At 38.8% G+C, this 23,335-nt stretch overlaps 1 protein-coding gene across 6 annotated transcripts in view; it reads left to right on the forward strand.

The window, feature by feature from the left end:
• The window catches only part of SPAG17 (sperm associated antigen 17), a 238,312-nt gene that overhangs the window by 64,412 nt on the left and 150,565 nt on the right, over positions 1-23,335 (forward strand). For all 6 annotated transcript variants that reach the window (XR_004433674.1, XR_004433673.1, XM_033196418.1 and 3 more), the window contains exons 4-6: positions 6,224-6,355; positions 20,299-20,485; positions 22,441-22,635. Coding sequence is in view for 4 of the 6 variants with exons in the window: in XM_033196418.1 (XP_033052309.1) it covers positions 6,224-6,355; positions 20,299-20,485; positions 22,441-22,635 (514 nt within the window). In the remaining 2 variants the exon portion in view is untranslated. The remainder of the gene's footprint in view (positions 1-6,223; positions 6,356-20,298; positions 20,486-22,440; positions 22,636-23,335) is intronic.

Below are 23,335 nucleotides of genomic sequence, written 5' to 3' on the forward strand. Positions count from 1 at the left end.
TTTTTCACAGAGTGGGGAGCAGGAAGATTTCATGATGAAACTATTCCACTTCAGACCATTAGGCATTAGATTCTCATAAGGAGCACACAACTAGATCCCTCACACACAGTTCACAACAGGGTCCACACTCCTATGAGAATCTAATGTCACCACTGATCTGACAGGAGGCAGAGCTCAGGCGATAATGCTCCCTCACCCGCCACTCACCACCTGCCATGTGGCCCAGTTCCTAACAGGCCATGGACAGTTTAGGAACTGGTCCTAACCAGGGGATGGGACCCGCTGATATATCACAAAAGTCACACACCACATGCTCAAACACATCGTACACAGGCACACACAGATAGGTCCCAGATCTTACTTGCCAGAGCAGGTTTATTTTGCCTTTACTCCTCTCCCACAATACAGAGTTGCTGCCTCCCCTTTGTTCGGCCCCAGCTATCCACCCACCCTCTCTGATGCTTATCCTCCTCTGACCCTGGCTGGAGGGGAAGTTCCATTTTCCCTTCAGAGCCTTTCCGCTGAATAACCTAGTCCTGGAGTATAACAGCAACTCCAGGCAGGGAAGCCCAGGGGTGCTGCTCTCACCATTGGCCTACAAGCACCACAAACGCCAAAACTATGTTTACCTGGAGCCAGACTTAGGCATTTCAAATTTCTAGATTACCTCTTACCCCTAGGTTCTAAACTGCCACACCTGTTCCTTATTGCTCGAAATTACTTCATCAGTCACTAGTCCTTTTCATTCTATAATAAATAAAAATCTCAAAATATAGCTAAACCACTGGTATAAATAAACTGTATTCAAAGTGAGCTACCACGTTAAATGTTTTCTATTTTCATGGCAAGAAGGATTTAGAAAGCAGAAAGGCATATCTGGTAGCTAGAAGTGGGAGGGGTGTAACAGAGAGATTTAAAAAGGTAACAGAAAGGAATGAGAAGCAAATTCTGTATTCTTCCTATTCTTGCCCCATACCAGCCCTGTTTATCTAAATCCAAACAAAGACAAGTTTCTTGTGTGGCCGCAATCAATATGTTAGCTTGGAAGCCATAGATTTTCCTTACTCTTCATGTTTAGCACTGTGTAAATCTGAATACGCCATTGTTATTCAATACGTGTATGTAAGCATCTCCTGCATTAATAAAATTTGCCAAGGATGGTGCTGAAAAGGTATCATTCCTTTCAGTTTGGGAATCAAATAAGAGGGACAGAGTCATGGGATGATTAAATGAATATTATTTTAAATGAAATACCATATTTCACTTTTCCCTATCATATAGACCTTCTCTGACCAAAACAATAGCCACTAGCCACTTGTGACTATTTACACTTTAATTTTAATTTTAATCAATTAAAAACAAAATTTAAAATTTGTTTTTTTAATCTCATTAGCAATATTACAGCACTCAATAGTCACATGTGGTTTAGTGTCTACCATACTGTACATTACAGATAAAGAATATTTTCATCATCACAGAAAAACTATTAGCACTAATATCAACAAATAAGAGTTGGAGAATACTCATTGTTTATATGGGAAGTGGGGGAATGGACCCTTTCATACAGTTTTGGTGGGAACAAAAATGCCACTAACAAAAACACACATGCACTTCATAGAAAAAAAGGAAAACTGAAATTGTTTAAATGTCTGTCAATGGGGAACTAGTTAAATAAATGAGCAAACGCCCACACAGTAGAAGACTATGCTATTTATTAAAAACCATATACATAAGCAAGACATATCAGCACAGAAAGCTGTCCTGGATGTGTTTTTATGTAAAAACACAAACCACAAAGCACTTAATGTGAATAACATAATCCCGTTTGTGTTTGAATATACATATATGTGTATATACTTTTTACTGTGATAAGAACTATTAAACTCTTACTTTATTTAATCAATCATATATTAGAGAAATGAGTTACCCAAAAGAATGTGTGCTGAAAACCTGTTTGCCCAGCCCTATGCTAGTCTGAACTGAGTCAAGCTCTAGCTTATGGATTCTGCTTCTGTTTGCTGAGGCCTTTATATATCCAAAGCAATCCTAAGTCATTCACCTCCCCAAAATAGGTTAAATATGAAGTCATATTTTGTGAATTTTTACAGTTACTGCAATAAACACCATGGGCCTCCAAGAAAGTCCCTGAAGCCAAAGGATTCTTTTAGGGAAACTGGTGGATATTTGGAGCTCCTGGAGGGAAAGTGCTCTCCCAGACCATCTGTCTTCTACTACCACTCTTCCCTCTGCTTCACACAACCACAGCTTGCCCTTTCCTCTGCCACCTCACTCCCATAACCTGTTCCATGCAAGAGAAATCCAGATCCAAATCTTTATGCAACCTCGAATATGCAGCAGGTTAAGCAATGATTCAAACTGCTTCATGTAACTTCTTGTAAACATAAAAGGGAAATCATATAGCAGGTTTCATGGGAGTCCATTCTCTCTTTCTGTCTCTCTCTATTGATCTATCTTATATATGCACATATATGCATATATGTATAAATGTGCCTATGTGTATATGTATGCACACACACATACATGCATGCATACATTTGGTTTCCATGAAAGCGCCTAGGGCAGTTCTAAGCGTTGGGCTTGTGTTTACTAATGTAGGGAGGTTCTAGAGATGGGAGGAATGCTTAGAAGGAGAGAGGACACTAGTCTGTAGGTGGACCTGATCCTCAGGCAAGGAAATAATTTGGCTCATTGGGTATATTTTTGTAGGATCAAATCATTAGATAGTAAATATGATGTAAGTCTTTAAGCCAGGTCAGTGATAAAGGAAATATTTTTACTTCTTAGTGTGTACGGAATTACAAGCTCCCTAACAGAGAAAAGGCATCTAGACCCCTTAAATATCTTCACGCAATAAAACATAAACATGGCTTCTGCCTCAGCTGCACTCTTTGAAGCTTAATTTCTTCCTTCACCAATCATTCCTGGAACTGAGTGACCTTTGGTCATTCAGTGTACAGCCTCTGTCCGGTCCTGGCAGGCCTCTCTGCCTGGAGAGCTGACCTGAAGAGGTCCAGGAGACACAGGCTTTGCCTGGCAACAGTTTTCTCCGTTTTAATAAGTCTCATTTGCCCGTAAGACTCATGCTTTTTTGAGTTCCTGATTCATGCCAAGCACATTTACTTGACATTTTGGCTTAAAGAGCACTAAGGTTTTAACCCATTTAGAACTGTTTTTCTGACTAGTTCTGGAAGCTTAGATTTTTGCCTAATTACTCGTCAAGCGCTGCCACTGACTGCTCCCACGTTCTCTTATGTCTCTCATCTCCCCAATAACTATAGCCCTGGCTAGCTTACCCCCTAGTGCACACACATGTGCACAGGTACACACACATATTTTGACATAGATGATGGGCAAATAATCTTTACAGTGCTAGAATGTTGAAGATTTGATGATTATTTTAATTAATACAACTAAGGCCAGGGAGGAGAAGCCTTTGGAGATGTTATGTGGAAAGGTACATTTCCTCTTAAATTCTGTCTCTTTAATTTTTCTTCCCTCAAAAACTTGTCCTTCAAACAAAGATTCCTGAAATATTTGTTTTTCATCTGAGACCAAACTACTGGCTACTGAATGGGTAGCATTGTGAATTATGGGGCATGAGAAGAAAGAATTTTGAAATGAAATTAATTTGTAAACATTTTTCTTTTTCCACCTCTTTTAAGAAGGACCCACATACCATGAAAATGTTGTCTCAGATTTTGAGTTCAGCATAGACTTTCATTTTCATTAATTATTCCAGTAATTCACAATATCATTCCCTTTGGGGGATGCACAGAAAGAAAGTGGCATTTAGAGAATCAAGCCTTTTCAGAGCAACCCTGGGGGAGGCCAAGTATGCCTAGCCTCTGCCATTCCTAGTGGTACCAGGGGCAGGCTGTGCCTTTCTGCAGGATGTGGCACATCAAGTCTGCCTCCATGTGGGCAGCCTGAGGGCAGTTCGGGAGGAGGACACCACCCAGGGCACTCCTCAAGGCTGCCTGTCCACCACTGCTCTCTCTCTCTCTCTGTGTGTGTCCGTATGTCATGAGAACATGGGTGCCTGGCAAACTAGTGAAGCCCCTCATCACCTGTCTCCCCATGTCAGGGCAGGACCTCACCATTACTTTGATGCTGTGCCGGATTTTTGTTTGAAACCAGCACTCCACAGATAGTTTTAGACAAACCGGTAATAACTATCATGGCCTGCAAAATACTTTTCTCTCAGAATGTTTCGTTGTGCTTTGAATACATTTTAGCACAGTGAGGTAACATTCACAGACTCCTAAAGAAATCACCTCCAGAGACATCCCGTCCATCGCCATGACGCCAGGCAGGCTTCACCCAAACCCCCCAGACATAGGTGAATATCCTGTTTTCACAGGTCATCAGGAAAAGAGACTCCACAACCTCTCTGGGGTAACCCTTTTCAGTGTTGACTTCCCTTCAGCGCTGTCATTATCTTTGTATTAGAGGGAAACGCTAGACTGCCATGACCTTTAAAAACCCACATTTGAATGTTTTGAATCAGATGTCACAGAGCCTGATTGTCGGCACAGTATTTAGCTGGCATTGAAAAATGCAAACCAAATATTGACATCTACTCTTGGGGTTGGACCCAGTCAGACAGCTTTCACTTTACAGTAAACGCCTGACCTGCCGTCCCCTTAGGATCCCCTTCCACGTGGGATCTGGTCATCATTAAATGGTGAGGTTCTGCAGGTGTACTGCTACATCTTTCTGCTCCCAGAAATCACAGCCATCATGTCCCTTTCCTTAAATCGTGTTAGCAGGAGCAGAGCTGCCATAAAAAGCAAAGCACCGTATTTCCTAGAGTCTTCGCTTAGACAAATGCAAAGATTTCTGATACTTGGTTAGTTCCTTTGGTTTTTAGAAAAGGCAGCTTTAAAGGAATCTTTCTCTGGCTTTCCCCTTCTGTGATGCAATGCGGGAAACCCCAATGTGGTCTCTAAGAGGTCCAGTTACATTTTGGCACATGGTAATCCATAGAGCCTTCTGCAGTTAGAGGAAAATAGGTACCTCCCTTTCTTCCGGCTATTTCCCTTGGCGAAGTAACAAGTCAAAAGGAACTGGACTGGTCAGGAAAGCCCTGACCAAGAGCTCAGACAAGATACAGCTCCGTGAGATGCAGCATGCGCAGTCATTGTCTGAGACCAAGGGCCTGAAATTGACACCATATGTGCCCCAGGAGTGATTACTCCGAGGGGGGAGAAAAGCAACATGTCAGAACATTTTAGTAACACCTAATTCATCCCAAGGTTATAAATAAATATGATGCTTGCTTAAAAACAAAAGTCAAAAAATACTTCAACTAGATTACTTCTGTGACAGTGCTTCAGGCAGAGGTGAACTTTATTAGGGAGACAACATGAATAAAGAGAAACACATAACAACTTTTTATGGTATATTTTACGTGATTTTATTTTTTTTGCAGTAAATAAAGTGGTTATAGGGCTCCAAGGAAAAGGGCCCAGATGTTAGAGCGTTGTGTGAAATTTAGGGGAAACAAGCTGTAAAAAACACAGTCATAAAACAGGCTGTCAGTGCCACACATCTGGACAATACAGCTGTATGTTCCTAGTGGCTGTCGTCACCCAAAGAAAACTCAATAACCTTATTTCACCCCAATTAGGCTGCATACCAACATGATCAACATTAAGTTGCAGGGGGGAGCAACATTCATATGGCGCCTTTGTGTCAAGCAGCTTTTATCTTTCATTTGAATTTAGTTACAAAGAAATAAAAGACTGCTAACATAGTCATTTCCACTATTATAAAACCCTATTTAATTTATAATGTCCTAATAAGTCAAAGTTTGACAGGTTGGACTACTGGCTACGCCAAACAACAATAGACTTTCTGTAGCATGAATCACCCTATCAGTCATCCTAAAATGGAGGCCAGCCTGTCTTTTCTCTACCCTTTTCCTGGAGTCTGAGTTTAACCCCATCATTGGAAGCACTCTGCCTTATTGGAAAAAGAAGTGGATATTCAGACAATTCAATTTATTTAAAGTAGACGGTAAATGCCCCTCTCTGTAGCATTGAGGCATTTTTTCCCTTTTTTTTTTCAGCCAGCAATGAGGTATCTTTCCAGTATGGCAAATAATATAAAATATAAAATTTCCTTTCATCTTTTCATCACTGACAGAATGTGCCAAAGGTTATAAAACATCACTTTTTCTAATAATTGTGTTTCTCTATAGGTGTTAACGGCAGCAAAAGCAATTATGGATAGCGGAGAGAAATTAACCTTACCACTGATAGGGAAACTCTTGAAATTTCAACTTCTCCAGATTAAATTTAAGGACCAACAGCGACGGGAAAATGAAAAGAAGGTACTGTACGATCTGGTGGGTTTTCCAAAGAGGGCAAATGGTGAATGAAATGGAGCCAGGTTTCTCCAGGGGCACTTCCTCTCTTCTTAAGCCTACCATTAAGTGTTACCTGGCAAATTTGGCTGTCACCTCAACTTCTTAGGGAAAAGGCTGTCCAAAGATCTGGAGGGGTTATGATAAACCCATTAAAAATCAGTTCCCGGCCGGGCGCGGTGGCTCAAGCCTGTAATCCCAGCACTTTGGGAGGCCGAGACGGGCGGATCACGAGGTCAGGAGATCGAGACCATCCTGGCTAACACAGTGAAACCCCGTCTCTCCTAAAAAATACAAAAAACTAGCCGGGTGAGGTGGCAGGCGCCTGTAGTCCCAGCTACTCGGGAGGCTGAGGCAGGAGAATGGCGTAAACTCGGGAGGGAGAGCTTGCAGTGAGCTGAGATCCGGCCACTATACTCCAGCCTGGGTGACAGAGCGAGACTCCATCTCAAAAAAAAAAAAAAAAAAATCAGTTCCCTAAAATATGAAGGTTACAATATTCAAAGCATGTGCCCAAGATTGTTTCTATGGCAGTATATTTATATAATAAAGTTGTACCCAAGAAGGGACCCAGGAAGAGACAGGGAGTCAGGGAAACTAATATGAAAAGGACAGTTGGGGGGAACCCTCACAGTTCAGGTCTGACTATTTAAGATAGTTTATATGATACTCTATAGACATGCCTTTTAAAATAATAGGCATATCTGTACCTTCATAATAATCTGAATATTTCAGCAACAATCCATCACTTCTACTCCTATATTACACATCTGATAATTTCTTCATACCTGGATTTTTCATTTAATTTGCTTATAGAAATCAATCTGTGTGTTTTCCAAAGACTCATATTTGCATATGAAAAATATTTCAAAATGCTGTTAGCAAACTGCTACCAGGTTCACATCCATTTGCTATCGTCATAGCCCAAAATAAGATGTTTTTCTTATTTTCCAAATCATGCTGAATTATGTTTGGAAAGCCCAATGCTTCAGTATGTACATATGTAATGTTTGTGTCTGCATGTGTATATATGAAATGGATTTGCATATAAAGTCATTTCTTTATGCCTTAAGTGGAAAAGGCAAAATCAATTCACAGAAGAAAAAAGAGAAAAGTGAAAATGTTCCAATAGTGCCTTCTTCACCTTTTCAGGACCCCCAAAACCTAGGTTTCCTATTTGAATTGGCCTCTCAGCAAGATAATTGTAGAAAAAAATAATAATGCCACCTTCTATTTCAATATAGGGCTTTATGTTTTTTAGAGATAATTCCCATATAGCATCTTATTAGGGTGGTACATATTGTGCCCAGAAAAATTCTACTCATATTACTACGATTGATAGTATAGTTTTCCATCTAGTGAAACTCTTTCCATCGTGTTGGGGGAGTTGTACCTTAAGAAGTACTCAGGGTAATTAAGACTTGGCAGAAGAAAAATTGGAAAATTTGAAACTAGTATAGAAACATCTCTTGCCTGTTTAAATTCCAATGCCATATGGGAATCTGAATTATAAAAAGCAGACTGTAATTCTTGCAAAAATGTCTGCACTTTCTGTTTGCTTTGCCCTTTCCCACAGCACTTAGAAATAGTGTGCTAAAGAGCAGCAGTTTACTTGTTTACCACTTATTGCATCATTAATTGTTTATTATAGGAGTAGATTGTAGGTTTCAGTTAACAAATTTTAAGTAAAAACAAATAAAATATCCTAGTAGTTTGGAAAACGTTTTTAAAGCTTGCAACAATATAAAAATATTTTTGCACCATTATTTTACTCAGCATTTCTTTGAAATGTGAGCTCTAATAATACAATTAAGAGGTTCTAAAGATATGGCAATAATCTTTATCTGTTGAAAATTTGAGAGTTCTGGGTAACTGGGGCATAAACCTTAGAGTTTTTATTTTCTTTTAAGTATTTAATACAGTAAGAGAACTTTTGAGCAATTAAGAGCCAATGATTACATAATCTAATATGACGTCTCCATTATTTTGGGTTCCCAAAGCACCAACCCCAAATCTCTGAGTCACAACCATATGAGTAAGTGCTAAATAAATTGATGAAAACACATTGGAATGGAATACAATCAGGAAAATACTCCTGGTAAAGGGGAGATGAAGGCAGTTGTTTGTGGGATGATATCATTGATGTTCATTTCAACAACACTGTCTAAGAGGTCAGTTGAAACCATCAAGGCTAATGCTTGTCAGCCAAGGAGTTTGGCAATAAACAAAACAAGCAGAAAGTATGCAAAGCTGACACCATGCTGTGGATTAGAATATGAAAAAAAGAAAAGAGGACTTTACCTAATCTTTTCATCTTTCCTGAACCCACAGTGAGATTCCGAAATTTCTACAAGGTTAGTGACTGACTCCCCAACTTTTTAACATCAACATATCTATGTAGATGTTGTCTTTCAAATGTTAATTAATTGCTTACATCTGTACAACCCAAAGAGTGTTTTGTATATTCTATGTTTAATTGTTGAAGTTGTATTTTTAAGAATCAGTGCTTGAAAAATATCTGTAATAGAAATTATAGAAAATCTTAGGTAAAAGTGAGGGCAAAAATAAGTAATATAACTAGGTACCTGTTCTAATGTTTTAATGTTTCACTATATATTTGATCCTGTTTTAATCAAAACTTTTGAAAAAAAGATAAATATAGTTTTAATTGCCAAATACAGTGAAGAAATGTCATTCTTTTCAACTTCACTGCTTTTAATAACACTTTAGTCTGAGCGATGGTTAACATTGCTTTTGCTTTCTGCTTTGCAAGACAGCTTGCTGGGTAATTCATATTATAAGAAATACGAGGAAAGATACTTCTAAAATGAACAGTTTTAAAACCTTCAGCATGTAAATTTCTGGTATACAAATGCCAGCCTCTAATTGCAAATAACTTAAATCTATCTGAAAACATTTATTTATTTGGAAATACCTTGTTGATGAACTTCAAATATAAATATCATGAAGAAAATGTACTGTATTTCCATAAACATATTTTAGCATTTTAGAGCTTCTGAATATGACTTTCTCACACAATAATTCTAAATTAGTTTGATTTTATTATATCTTAAAACTTAAATAAAAGTGTTTTGTTTAGAAATATATTTTTCTTACATCCTTATCTCAACATTTGCTTTTGCATTTTTATTTCTTTATGTTGTTAATTTATTAATTCAACAAACACTTACTGAAACATTTACAAAAGCAGTGTACTGAACACACATATTCTCATCATGTTCCTTATAATTATAAAATAAATTGTTTGGTTTTCATTCTGATCCATTTTGATTTAGTCATTATCTGAATATTATATATCTACTCACATTTTTGTGAGTAGATATTAACTTCAACTTTTGTATTATATATTAATTATGAGCACATTTAAAATCAAGACAATTTTGAACCCAAATATTTTCATTATATTGAGAATTCAACTAAAAGAAAACACTCGATAATAAAAAGAAATGAAAAAAAGCTACGATACAAAAAGTCATTAACTATTTAAATAATTGGCCAAATAAAATCTAGTCTTAGGTTCCTTTGTGTTGAGTTCAGAATGTTTGCACAGGTTTTGGGAGAAGATCCAAATATATTCCAACTGTGCTTTTAATTTATGAATTCAAATAAGTCGTCCATATTTCCTTAGATGTTTTTAGAAAGCGTATCTTTTTTGTAAAAGAATAGTTCTTTCTTTTGCTAGCTCATATGCATGGTACAAATTGCCTTATTTCCTGATGTACTAGAATTGAAGAGAAGGAAGATAGGTGGTAAAGAACTAGGGAAACTTTTTGTAACACTGGTAAACTATTCTTAAAACAATTCAAAATTAAAAGTGTCTACGTTTGATAATACATCATGATGAAGCCCCAAGCAACCCAGAGCCTCCTCCAAAAGAGAGACAAAGAGAAATTAGAGTAGTTTTCACAGACACCTTCCAGCTTCCTCCAGTCCAAGCTCTGAAACACTGGAAACCTGCCAATGTAATGCCATTTGTGTGTGTGTGAGTGTGTGTGAGTGTGTGTGAGTGTGTGTGTGTGTTGTTTTAAAAGAAAAGCCATAGGGACATACCAGGAAATTACAGGCTGGTTAGTTTTGATTCAGTTGTGGTTAAAATCTTCAGAAACTATTTTAAGAAATCAAACAGAGAAAGAGCAGGGACTCAGTTTAGAAGGACCCATGTGGTTTCAGGAAAGGAATAACTTGCCTCACTAACTGGATGGAATTCTTTGAGGGTGGATTATCGAAATGAGGATCCCACTAAAATGGATGTTGAATCTAAGGAGCTTCAAAAGCTAACAATTCAGGAGAAATAATAAATGACCCCCCAGCTGGCTTATCCATAAAATAGAGGAGTCCTTTCCTAATTGGCTTGCTTTTAACTAATGAAAACTTTTTACAGACTTCAGGAAAAATGCAAAGAAACATACATCTTTAACATACAGTAGTACTTTAAAATATGGAAGAGCTATGATTACAGCAGCTAATAATTATAGTTGTCTGTCATTATTGACTATTTGGCACAGTACCAAGCCCTCTGCACACATTATATCATTTAATCTTTTAAATGACTTTATGAGGTACAGAGTATTATTCCCAGGTTGCAGATGGGGAAACTGAGGGTGTGAAAAGTTAAGGAATTTTCCCAAGGCCGAACAGCTACTCTCAGTAGAAGAGCTGGGATTCAAATCCAGAACTGTCAGACTCCAAAGACCATGCTCTAAACCCCAGTACATATCCTTCCTAAGTGTGTCTCAGTAATTATGAAATGGCACTCTTGGCTCACAAATCAGTGGAGTGCCTGCCCAGAGACATTTTCCTGTACGACCAATGGCTGTGCTCAGTGATCTACTCACAACCATCTGGTTCCACTAATTACACTGCATTCAACATCCTCAGGTTAAATAAGGGGACAGTGGTCAAGGGAAGGAACAAAACTCATCAAGGAGGAATGCCCTTAGCTAACCAACCACTGATTCCAAAGGGAATCCTGACTTAATTTCCAGTCCTGCCCCCCACCCAGAAATGGCTCAGTCTCTGGGGGGATCTCTTAAAACTGGACATCCAGAGATTGTTCCTAATGTCCTTCTGCATGGTAAGGTAGGATAGCATTGGTTGATCTAGTACTAAAGTCTTTCATAGACTACATGGAAAATACAGAGAAAGAAAAGCAAAACATTCACAATGTGTAACCCGATTATAATTGATGTTAAGATTTTGGCATTTTTCTTTCTGTTTCTTTCTGTGCATTTGCTTCTTTACATAGCTGTAATAATTGTAAAAATCCACCCCTTTTTCAGTTAAGATAGATTATCATTTCTACTCATTATCACAGTGCCCACTCTATCATTATTATTGGTTTTGTGATATTTTATGGACTACCATAATTTTCTTAACCATTTCTCTATCATTGAGCATTTAAGTTATTTCAATATCTTTTCATAATAAACCATATACTTTGCAGTATAGAATTCTCCATATTTTGGATAATTTTCTTAGCATAGATTTATTGAATTGGATTAATGTTTTAAAATGTTCCCATAACCTTGTATATTCAAAGTGAGTCCTATGGCCTTTTAGACCTAGTTCTCCATTTAAAAAAGAAAAAAATGGCTCCTGATCAAATGAGCATGGAAATCACTGTGTATTAGATACAACTCTTGAAGATATTTAAGAACATAATAGCTAATTAAAGATGAAGGAGTTTTGTGAAAACCACTCTATTTAATATTGTTTAACTTACTGTCTCTCAAATTTATGTGATCTTATACTTTTTTTAAGCCTGTCTCTTGTCCCCTAGAATAGATTGTTTATGAGATAGAGTGATATATTGAAAGAGAACTAGAGGAACACTCAGAAAACCCAGTTTCTCATAAACTACATAATAGAGTGAATTATTTACAAACTCTGTGAGCATGTTTTCTTATCTATATCCTCAACAATACTGTTCTGAGGATCTTATTATAAATTTTATATGAAACATGGTTATACATGAATATGTATATGCATTATTATTTTTTTTTTTTGAGACAGACTTTCACTCTCTTGCCCAGGCTGAAGTACAGTGGCATGATCTCGGCTTACTGCAACCTCTGCCTCCTAGGTTCAAGTGATTCTCCTACCTCAGACTCCCAAGTAGTTGGGATTACAAGCATGCACTACCACACCTGGCTAATTTATTTTTTATTTATTTATTTTTTTTTTTATTAAAGATGGTATTTCACGATGTTGGCCAAGCTGGTCTCAAACTCCTGACCTCAGGTGATCCACCCACCTCAGCCTCCCAAAGGTCTGGAATTGCAGGTGTGAGCTAGCGTGCTCAGCCTGCATTAGGCAGGAGAATCGCTTGAACCCGGGAGGTGGAGGTTGCAGTGAGCTGACATCGTGCCACTGCCTGGCAACAGAGCGAGACTCTGTCTCAAAAAAAAAAGAATAAGATGAAGTATAGCTATTTATCATCAGTTCCACTGACATTTACCATTTACCTTCCTTTCATTGTAAGGAATTAGGAGAATGAATACTTATTAGTTATAATTGAATTTTGACATTGAGAAGTCATTTAGAAATAAAATATGATCTAAAATATGTTGAAGTATCCAATAACTAGATTGCCCTATTTTTTTATTTCTCCCTTTAGAAAGTGAGAATAACTTAAGATTAAGGGTTCTAGGTAGGTGTCACTTGATATTCAATTGAATATGTGAAATGCCAACACTTTTTTTGGTTATCGCTGAGACAAAATCTCGTATCTGCTATGTAACTTAACTGGTTAAGAAATCTCTGTGCCTATCCAAAGCCTTCTCACAGTAGGAGTCATCTAGATGCTTTCTGTACATACTGCATTAAAAAAAAAAAAAAAAAGTAATCTGTAGCAAACTTGACTCTTCCTTCATATACTGGGGAACATGTGTTCCCCAAACATGGTGGAGAGAAGGACTTTTTGAATATGCCCCTTCTAAATTTTTGCCCTGAATTGACAAGAGTTCCCTCTGAATTTTTAAAGTTATGAGTGAATGACCATAGTATGGGAACATGCATGCCATGTTATCCAGAAGCAAGAAAGGCCAGAGAAAGAGTTTGTATGAACTAACTTGAGTTTATAACTGAGGGGGTCAGCTTTGCTGTATGTGCCTGATCTGGTTAACTCCATTCCCACTCCCAGATTTCAATACATAAACCCATAGGTGAGAAGGGTTTACTTAGAATATGAGAAAAAGGAAATGAAAGATAGGAAATGATTTTGCTATGATTGGGGTTTGATATAAAAGGATGTTTCACTTTGAAACCAAGGTAGAATTCTAGGGGCCAACCAGTCAATCATTGTCCAGAATTAGAGGGACAAAGAGACTGTCCTGGTTCAACTTCAATATGGAGGGTGGGAGGAGTGAGGGATAGACTGAATCCAGGAGAGGAACAGGTAGACCACCGTTATGGTCAGCCATGGGGGTAGAGCAGAAGACACTGGATAGGGTAAAGAACATGTTCAAAAATCCACCAAGGACATTTCGACCTGGATCCAGAACCCTGGAAGACCTGGGTACTTCCATTTGCTTTTATTGTCTGCATATATTTTCTCTGCACCAGAGAATCCTTTCTTTACCCAGGAAATTCTTTACATAGTAATACATACTCTACCAATTGAAGATATATCACTGTTAAATGGAAAAATGCAGGACACCAAGTTATACAGAGAGAACAATAACAGTTATGTAAAAATGATGCAGAAAATTAATTTGAAAGAATGCATTGCACATCTTCTTCACTGATCTTCCCCAAGTGGTAGAATTCTGGTGGCTTTTTAAGCTCTTTATATTTTTTCCAAATTTTTAGTAATACTCTTTATAAGAAAAAGTTATTTACAGAAGTAAATCCGGATTTATGAGGGTCCTCTTTAAAAACACTTTTAGCTGGGCATGGTGGCATGCAGCTGCACTCCCAGCTACTCAGGAGACTGAGGTAGAAGGATTTCTTGAGCCCAGGAGTTTGAGTCCAGTCTGGGCAACAGAGTGAGACTCATCTGTAAAAACTTTAAACATTTTTAATACTTTTGCAAAGGTGAGGGAAGTAAATATTGATAATTTTAATATTAATGGAAATTAGTTTAACATATACTGTTCTCCAGTCTCCCAAGTTTGGCCTCGCTAGAGGAATGCAAAGGTAAAAAGAAAGGGGAGAAAGGAGAAGTGAGCAGGGAGAGAAAGGGAAGTGAGCAGGAAGAGTGGCTGAGGCGGGTGGAGTGCTCTGGAGAAAGGAAAGGGCATCGAGCAAGTGTGCTTTGGCCCCTGGGAAGAGAGAGTAGAGGGAAGCAGACAGGTTTGGAGAAATTAGGAGAGCATCAAAGACTGAGACAAGAGTATCATGGAAATAAAATGAGTTTAGGGTTTGAAGTCAGACCAGCACTCTCTACCATAGTTGTGTGTCTTAGGACAAACTCTGTATTAATTTATACAATGGGAATAAAATTACCCATCTTACAGGTTGCCTTGTGAGATCAAATTAAAGATGATGATATCTGGAAACCATACTCTGCTACTGGAATTTACCACTTCCTTTGAATATTTGGTTGTAGTCTGCCCTCCTTTCTGCAGAATCCCAAGAACCAAATAGAAGAAAGGGCCAGAGAGTTCATGAGCTTCTAGAACTCCAGTCTCTGCTAAAGTGGCTTCAAAGGGATGAGACTTATGTGGCTGCACAGGCTCTCACACCCTGCCTAGGAGAACCTGGAGGGCCAAAGGGCCTCTCACTGTCTAACCCATGATGGGGAGGGATAACTGTGAAATGATGAAATGAATGAATGAACACATAAATGAATAGATGTTTATTCTTCCAGTTTAGTTTAGTTTAACCTAAAATGGTTTCATCTTTTTAGATCAAAAGATCACTCTGAGATTTTATTTAAAATTGCAGTTGTAAAAGTTTGTGGTGTGTTTTGATGGCCATGTTGGAACTTCTCTGTAGCAAGACCAGCTGTCTACCAACAAGCTGCACAGGGTGTTGCAAATTAGTAAATTTGCCATAACCCGAAGCTTGGCTGTTAGAGAGCCCTGCGTGAGTCGTACCAGTGCTTCCAGGCCAACTGCACTCAGGGGCACTGACTTGTGCCTTACAAACCCATTAAAAAAGAGCATGGGTGATAGACCCAGACTGGCCTGGCTTTGCCACAGACTGGCTTTGAGCTTGAACAACTAATTGCCCTCACTAAGACTCAGTTTTCTCCTCTGTAAAATGAAAATGATGCTCTACCTATTGTAGTTATCGTGAGGACTTGACAAGATAGAATATTTGGACTATAGTAAGAATGTAACAAATAGAAATGTAGTATTAGTGATAATGATAAGGATGATAGTAATAGTGACAATGACAGCCATGATTAGAATAGCCACTTGCTAATTTACTACTGTAAATATTACTGTCACTTTTATGGGACAGACCCCTCAGCATTAACTGAAAGTTTTCTCCCTGTAGACAAATTGTACATAGGAAGACAAACTGTCAGAAAGTTGTGTAGTACCTCAAGTCTTAACTAGGGGAGTTAGTTTAATGATTTACAGTCCTAATGGCCTGATGCAGCCCCCTGACCACATGGCTGTAACTCCCAGGTTACCCAGACCTTCCTATCCGTCTATCAGGAAATCTCTGCCCTGGACAATTTTGAATGAACACTGGCATTCTTTGCCTCTCTGATTCTTCTTCTTTCTTCTTTCTCCCTCCTCTTCCTCCTCCTCCTCCTCCTCCTCCTTCTTCTTCTTCCTTTTTCCTCTTCTTCCTCTTCTTCTTCTTTTTTTTTTTGATGTTTTCTATTACTGAGGAATGCTCTTCTTACTGGCCTCTTAGTTCTCTAATGATCATTTCCTCCTCTCCGCCTAAGCCATTGCCTCCCTTGAACCTTGTCATTGCTGAAGCCCTCATCACCTCCAAAGTCTTGAGATCTCCTGTTCTCTAACCTTGGAAATTTCCTGTCCCTGTCTCTTACTCATAATCCAATATCCTCCTACATAATTTCTTCAACCACATTATAAATCCCAGTCCATAGATCCCAACACTTTATATTCATTGTCTTCTCCTGCTATTTGTTTGGCTTAGGTTCCATGATCCAATCAATATTATCGTTTCTCTGCTCACTCTTGATTCCTCTGGCTCTTCTCTCCTTCCATCACAATCATTTTGCAAAACCCCTCCCAAGGTGAACTCAGTGATCCATCATTTTCATTTCTATTCCTGAGCAGCTAAATATAAATGGAGAAATTCACACAATTAGACTAATTTCATTTAAAATTAACAATCTCAACATTTTCAATAAGTTCTCACCACTAGCAGAGTCCTACCATAGTACCTCAGTAAGCTTGCTCCCCAACTTTCTGACATAAGATAACTCTTAGGTCATCTTCCCTATTCAAACCTCCTACCTCTTTCCTGCCTTTTCTCAGTTGATGACTTTGCCTCATGCTTCACTTGAAAAAATTGAAACATTTTCTCAACACCATCAAGATGTCTCTGTTTCTTGCACCCATCCTCTTCTTGTTGTTCTTAGTTATGAAACTAAGAAATTCCCTCTCTTTCTATCAAGGTCCAGTCATTGACACATTCTTTTGTTCCTATCCCATGTTGACTCCTGGAGAACTTTAATCTCCTCAGCCCTATATCTTCACTGTTTCCTTCTCTACTGGATCATTCCATCAGCCTGCAAGCATAACATCTCTTGACTTTACATATATACATATCTTGACCTTATTATACCCCCCTTGCATCCACTCACCCACTGAACAACTCAGGGCTCTGGTTCTGCTTCACAACCAAACTTCCAGAAACAGTTGTCCATAAAAGTGGTTTCTCTATTGATACTGCCCTCCTATTTTCCACTTCCACACTCCACCATAATTGCTCTTAATGTTACCTACAACTGCCAATTCTTGTCTTTTTGCCCTTTTTGGTTTCTTAGTTCTCTAGCTTCACACCATATATTTTTTCCTACCTTTTTAGCCACTTCTCTATCTCTTTTTGCTGGCATCTCTCCCTATACCCATTGGTAAGCATTGGAGTCCCTACCATGACCTCAGACTCAGTTCTCATATTTCTCAAGAGCCCTCACCCATGGTGATTCGTCTCTTCCCATGCAGTTAACTACTATCTGTATGTTATGCACCCCTGAAATTGTAACTGTAGCCAAATTTCTCTTCTGGGGAGAGAATGTGTGTATTGAATTACCTTCTTGACCTCTCAAGAGGCATCTCAAAGTTGACATAGCACTATTTATATTCTGTCCACCTTAAGTAAAAACCATTTATCACCCCAGTCTTCTGTATCTCTGTAAATGACACCATCAACCACCCAGTTTCTCAAACTAAAATCCACAGCATTATCTTAATGTACCTCCTTATTAAGACTTCATATCTAATCTTTCAACCCATGAAGTTTTGATACCCAAAATACATCTCTATCTATTTTTCTTCACTCTGCCAACACTTTAATCTGAGTCACTATTGGGTTTTATCTGGACTATTGTGAGAGTTTCCTGAGTCTTCTGGTTTCCAATCTTGCAAAATCATAGAGCTCATCTACTTAAAACCCTTTAAAATCTTGCCATTGCGTTTTAGTTAAGACATAAACTTGTTATCTCTACCTTGAAAGCCCTGGATGGCCTGGCCCACGCCCTGCCTCACACACCTCATCTTGGGCTACTCTGCACCTCCACTGCTAATTTCCCTGCTGGGCTCATCTCCTTTCAGTTCTTTGAACATGACTGACTTCTTATGCCTTAGGGCCTTCTCTCTCTCTCTCTCACACACACACACACACGCATGCATGCACACACACACACTACATTTTCCCTCCTTCTTATGTGTATGACTCTTGTCTTTGAGGTCTTTACTCAAATGTCACTTCCACAGAGAGTCATTCATCACCTACTTATGAAAGTGTTCTCAATTGTATTTCTATAACTACAGTGGGTTTTATTCTTCATAGCAGTCATTAAAATTTGTAGTTACATTTTTATCTGTTTGTTTGTATTTCTTTTTCTCTATCTTTCCCCGTGGGCTGTGAGCTCAAGGGGCAGAGCCCAGCCCCATTTTAGGCACCGATTTATACCTGGTGCAGAGAGAAATGCTAGGACCCTTTCATTCCTCTGTACCTTACCTGTGCTCTCGTTGCTGCCTCTACCCAGTGTTGTGAATGATACCTGCAGCCTCCACTGATGTTTCCCTCTGCTGCTGAGGAAGCCTGGGACAGAAATTGAAGCTCATAAAAATATTCACTGAATGAATGAATGGGTAGATGAATACCAACATCCCACACATTTTCAGAACTTCTGTTCTTAATGAAATTCTATTGTTAAGATTACCACATTTGTGTCATTGGGAATCAACTAAGGGAGATGTGTGTAAAGTCTGGCAAGCTTGACTTTGGTAATGCTCTCCTTTCCTTCCAATCCCCTTTTTTGGTCTGGCATAGAGCGGTTTCCCCGGACCTCCACTTCCACTCCAGGGATATCTTTTCTTCTTTGACCCTAGCTCTTCTAGGGAGTTAATTTTACCACTTATATATGTTCTAGCCACGTTGGATTTCTCTTCACTTTCTAGAAATGGTTAAGACCATTTCACAGTCTGTACCTGCTTCTACTCCAGGCTGTGAGTGACACTTGAAGCCCCTGCTGATGATGTCCCCTTCTGCTTAGGAGCAAGTACAGATTGTGGCAGTTTCATCACCACTAGAGCCATGGGTGCTAGAACCCATGGGCACCACTGGATGCCAAAGCTAAACTGGGCCCTCTGGAGCCCTTAACAGCCAGAAGCCACATGGAGTAGGGGAAGTGCTCCTCTCCCTTTCTGTGTTACATTCTGTTAGCTGGGTGTCAAAGCAGCATATCATCTCTCCCCATATCTAATGTCATAGAGTTTTTCAAATTTGGATTTTGTGGCCTCAGGTAGATATCAGAGTCCAAGACATTGCAATAATGTAATTAGTTTTGTTTTAATTTTGTTAAGTAGAGATAATAATAGCAATATAAACATATTCCAGGTCTTCTGCAGGGCCACCTTATGATCCAGCACTGCCACAACATTTCAATGAGTACAACTAATTCGTATTAATAAACGTATGAACTGAAAGTGTAATTACATTATGAAGTACTGCACAACATTTTTGCCAACTGTTTGGAAAGAAAGAAAAGCGGGGTGTTGGGGCGGAATTAATCTTTACATGGCACATGCCAATCTAAGCATGCCCCAGAGCATCATGGAAGGAATTCGTGTTGCCAACTGATGTTTTATTCTGACCCCATCTTTGAAGACATCAAATAGCAAGCATTGGTTATGTCCGCACATTCTTTGGTAGGATTATAATAAAAATACTTAGTTAATGCTAAGTTTCCCAAAGAATCTTTTAATCTTTTTTAAATATTGATCAATACATTACTTGTACTATGAAATGCTTTATCAAGGAGATTTTAGCAAAATATCTCTTTTCCTTTTTATTTTTAATTCTTGTTTTGTTTTGTTTTTAATAACCAACCCCAACTCTCTCTGAAACTCAGACAGAGGCTCTCCAGGGCTAGACTAAAAGATAAACCTAAACTCCTGACCCCATTATGTACTAAGAATTATCTTCCTGCCCTACCTTCAAACCACTGGGGTGACTTCTTAGGCCACACTTGGCTATCCTGTAGGACTGATTCTCTTCCAGAAGTCTGTGTAACCAGCTTTCTGACACCCACCCCTCCAGTCCTCATACATAAATGTGCCTTGTCACAACTTAAGCTGGAATCTCCACTAAGCTGACTTATAGAATGAATACATAAAAAATAAAGAGTGTACAAGTGATTGAATGAGATGAAGAATTAATTCACCTGGCAGTAGAAAAGCCATTGCTTGCTCACTGTTTGATTTGGAGAAAAAAGTGTTCTCTCATTCCAGGTAATAGAAGACAAACTTAAGTTAGAAAAGGATAAAGGGAAAGCAAAATCTCCCAAGGAGAAAAAGACTCCAAGTGCCAAGCCTGCCAAAGGAAAGGGAAAAGATCAGCCTGAGGCCAATGCACCAGTGAAAAAGACCACCCAGTTAAAGCGGAGAGGAGAAGACGACGACACCAATCGTTACATAGGTCAGTAAGGCGCTGTTGCTGGCGGTGCCTTCCACGTGTTTCACTCCCATGAGTGAAACACAGTGGTAATAAAATCAGACCAGTTAATTTGGTGACTCACATAGAGTGCATAGCTTCCTGACCCCAATTCCCTCATAATCATTTTGCCCTAGATAGAGACACTAGAATTTTCCTGCCTCATGACCTGTGATGCAATTGGAGCAGTCATCCCAATAACCGTGCTTAGTCTTTCCCAGCCTTTCCACTAGTTAGAAATATAAATCACTTACTCCCATGACACCCTGAGAGAAAAAGACTTCTATTTGCAATTCATTTGTGTCTGTAAGCAAATTTTTCTTGAGACAGGGTCTTCCTCTGTCACCCAGGCTAGAGTGCAGTGGCACAATCATGGCTTACTACAGCTTCAAACTCCCAGGCTCAAGCCATCCTTCCATCTCAGCCTCCCCAGTAGTTGGGACTACAGGCACACGACCATGCTCAACTTTTTTACTTATTAATTTATTTTGTACAGACAGGATCTCTTTATGTTGCCCAGAGTGGTCTTGAACACCTGGCCTCAAGTGACTCTCCCTCCTCAGCCTCCCAAAGTGCTGGGATTACAGGCAAGAGCCACTACACCTGCCTCTCTTAAACAAATATTTATTAAGCATGTGTCTTGCTAGGCCACATTTACACAGTGCAAATAAATGCTGAGATAGCCAGTTGACTGCCACCAAGGAGCTTACTATCTTGTTGTGCACATATAGGAAAGTCAGACATAATTATAAAGCAAAATAAAAAGTGATTATGGTCATGAGTGAAACACAGTGGTAATAAAATCAGACCAGTTAATTTGGTGACTCACATAGAGCATGTAGTTTCCTGACCCTAACTCCCCTACAATCATTTTGCCCTACCTAGATAGAGACACTAGAATTTTTCTTACATTTTAGTTTATTAATATAAAAATGATTCATCCTAGGCAGCTGTAAGTAATTCATTCCTGCCTTCCCTTGAACACAAATGATCTACTTGTTATTATCTGCATATTTAAATGAGATAGCAGAGGGCTTTCCCATCCTTTACCAGTTGACTCCCCTCATGCATCTCTGCTCTAAATCTAATAGACTTGGAAGAAGTGATACTATGAAGTTCATGGGCAACATTAACATTGATTAGTTTAGTGCTAGAAGAAAAGTCATTACTTAAAAATGCAAAATTGTGCCTCTGTTGCACTGTTTATGTATTGATCTTAATGGGCTTTTGTGAATGTAGTGCTTTTGTGTACCATGTGCTATCAGTATTAACGTGTAACAATTATTCTCACCCTCCAGAATGTCACATTCTAAAATAAACTTATGTTTTAATATTCATAAAACAGTATAACCAGGGCCAAATAAAGGAGAAAAATGTTAGGAAAGTGCACACTATGTATTTTAAATTTTTAATGCAATAAATACATAGTTACTACATAATCCATCCTCGGATTCACACCCATTGACCTAAGTGCATACAACACTTTTTAAGGGAGCATGTCTATATTCAATATTTCCCTCTCCTGTAAACACCTCTAGTTATAAAATACCACAAAGCTGTAGCTATTTGTAATTCAGGAGTAAAGCCAGATGTTGCTCAAAAGAGATTAGAACCCAGAAAAGTTACAGGCTAAACTCTTTAACAAAAACCCAAGCACACATTTTCCATGACCACAAGCCCCATATAGATTTGTCCTTCTATTACGCCTATGTCTCATTTGCAAAAGTGATTCAGTATTTTGTAAAATAGTCACAGCCTTCTTACTGGAAGAGCAATAATGAAAAACAGTCAACATGACTGCATTCCAGCCAACTGGATCATTTTTGGCAAGCCAGAGGGATTATAAATGCATGCATAATGTATATAGCCATTGAACTGGCTGAGTGCAACCTGCTCTCTTTTACAATGATAGCTGCTCTGCTTTATGGTATTTTGAACAGACGATGAGCCAGATGATGGTGCCCAACATTACATTATAGTTGTGGGCTTCAACAATCCTCAACTATTAGCAATTATGGCTGAGCTTGGCATTCCTATAACCAGCGTGATTAAAATATCTTCAGAGAATTATGAACCTCTGCAGTCACACCTGGCAGCAGTTAACCAGCAGCAGGAAGTTCTTCTTCAGCCAGAAGGTATGCAGTCTGCTACACAACTTACTGAGTCCTTCAGTATTACCCACTGTCCTTAAAATACAAGTATAATTTTCTGTCCAAAACATAGTCATACAATTCGTACATTATTAAATCTTTTCAAGACTTTGATTTGCTATTTACTCTGCTTGCACAAGCCAAGTGTTGTAAATTTTGCAAATTAAAATCATACCCTGTGTTTATATCATACCCTGTGTTATATCCCTGTGTAGCCACAGAAGACAGGCTGTAGGTCAGAAGGCTTGGTTATCCAACTACCTTTCTCTGTAGCATTTGATCTATAAGTTTTACCTAAGGGATGGGCTGGATGAATCACTGTTAATAATTTGTTCTTGCAGAAGTCATGTCACCAAGTAGCCCAGGGGAGGTCACAGGCTTCTTGCCCTGTTCTATTGGCTTATTGTGAGAAGTCATGGGGGTGCTATATGTTCCTAGCCTTAGACTAGCAAGTTGTGGGATGAAGTTCCAATCATGCTGCCATTTAGCCATTTTGAGCCTTGAGGTCTTCATCTAAGAAGATTATCCTAGATGACTTCTGTGGAAGGGGAGCAAAAAGCCCCTTTTTGCTGGGGACTTCTGTGGAAGGGGTGTAAGATTGTGTTACCAGATGCCCAAGTTTTTTCTGCCATATGCTGTTGCTTTTATTGTTATTTATTATCATTTGCACAGTGCTTTGTATCTT

The sequence above is a fragment of the Trachypithecus francoisi genome, unplaced genomic scaffold (assembly GCF_009764315.1).
Source record: "Trachypithecus francoisi isolate TF-2019V2 unplaced genomic scaffold, Tfra_2.0 Lachesis_group5, whole genome shotgun sequence".
Lineage (NCBI taxonomy): Eukaryota > Metazoa > Chordata > Mammalia > Primates > Cercopithecidae > Trachypithecus > Trachypithecus francoisi.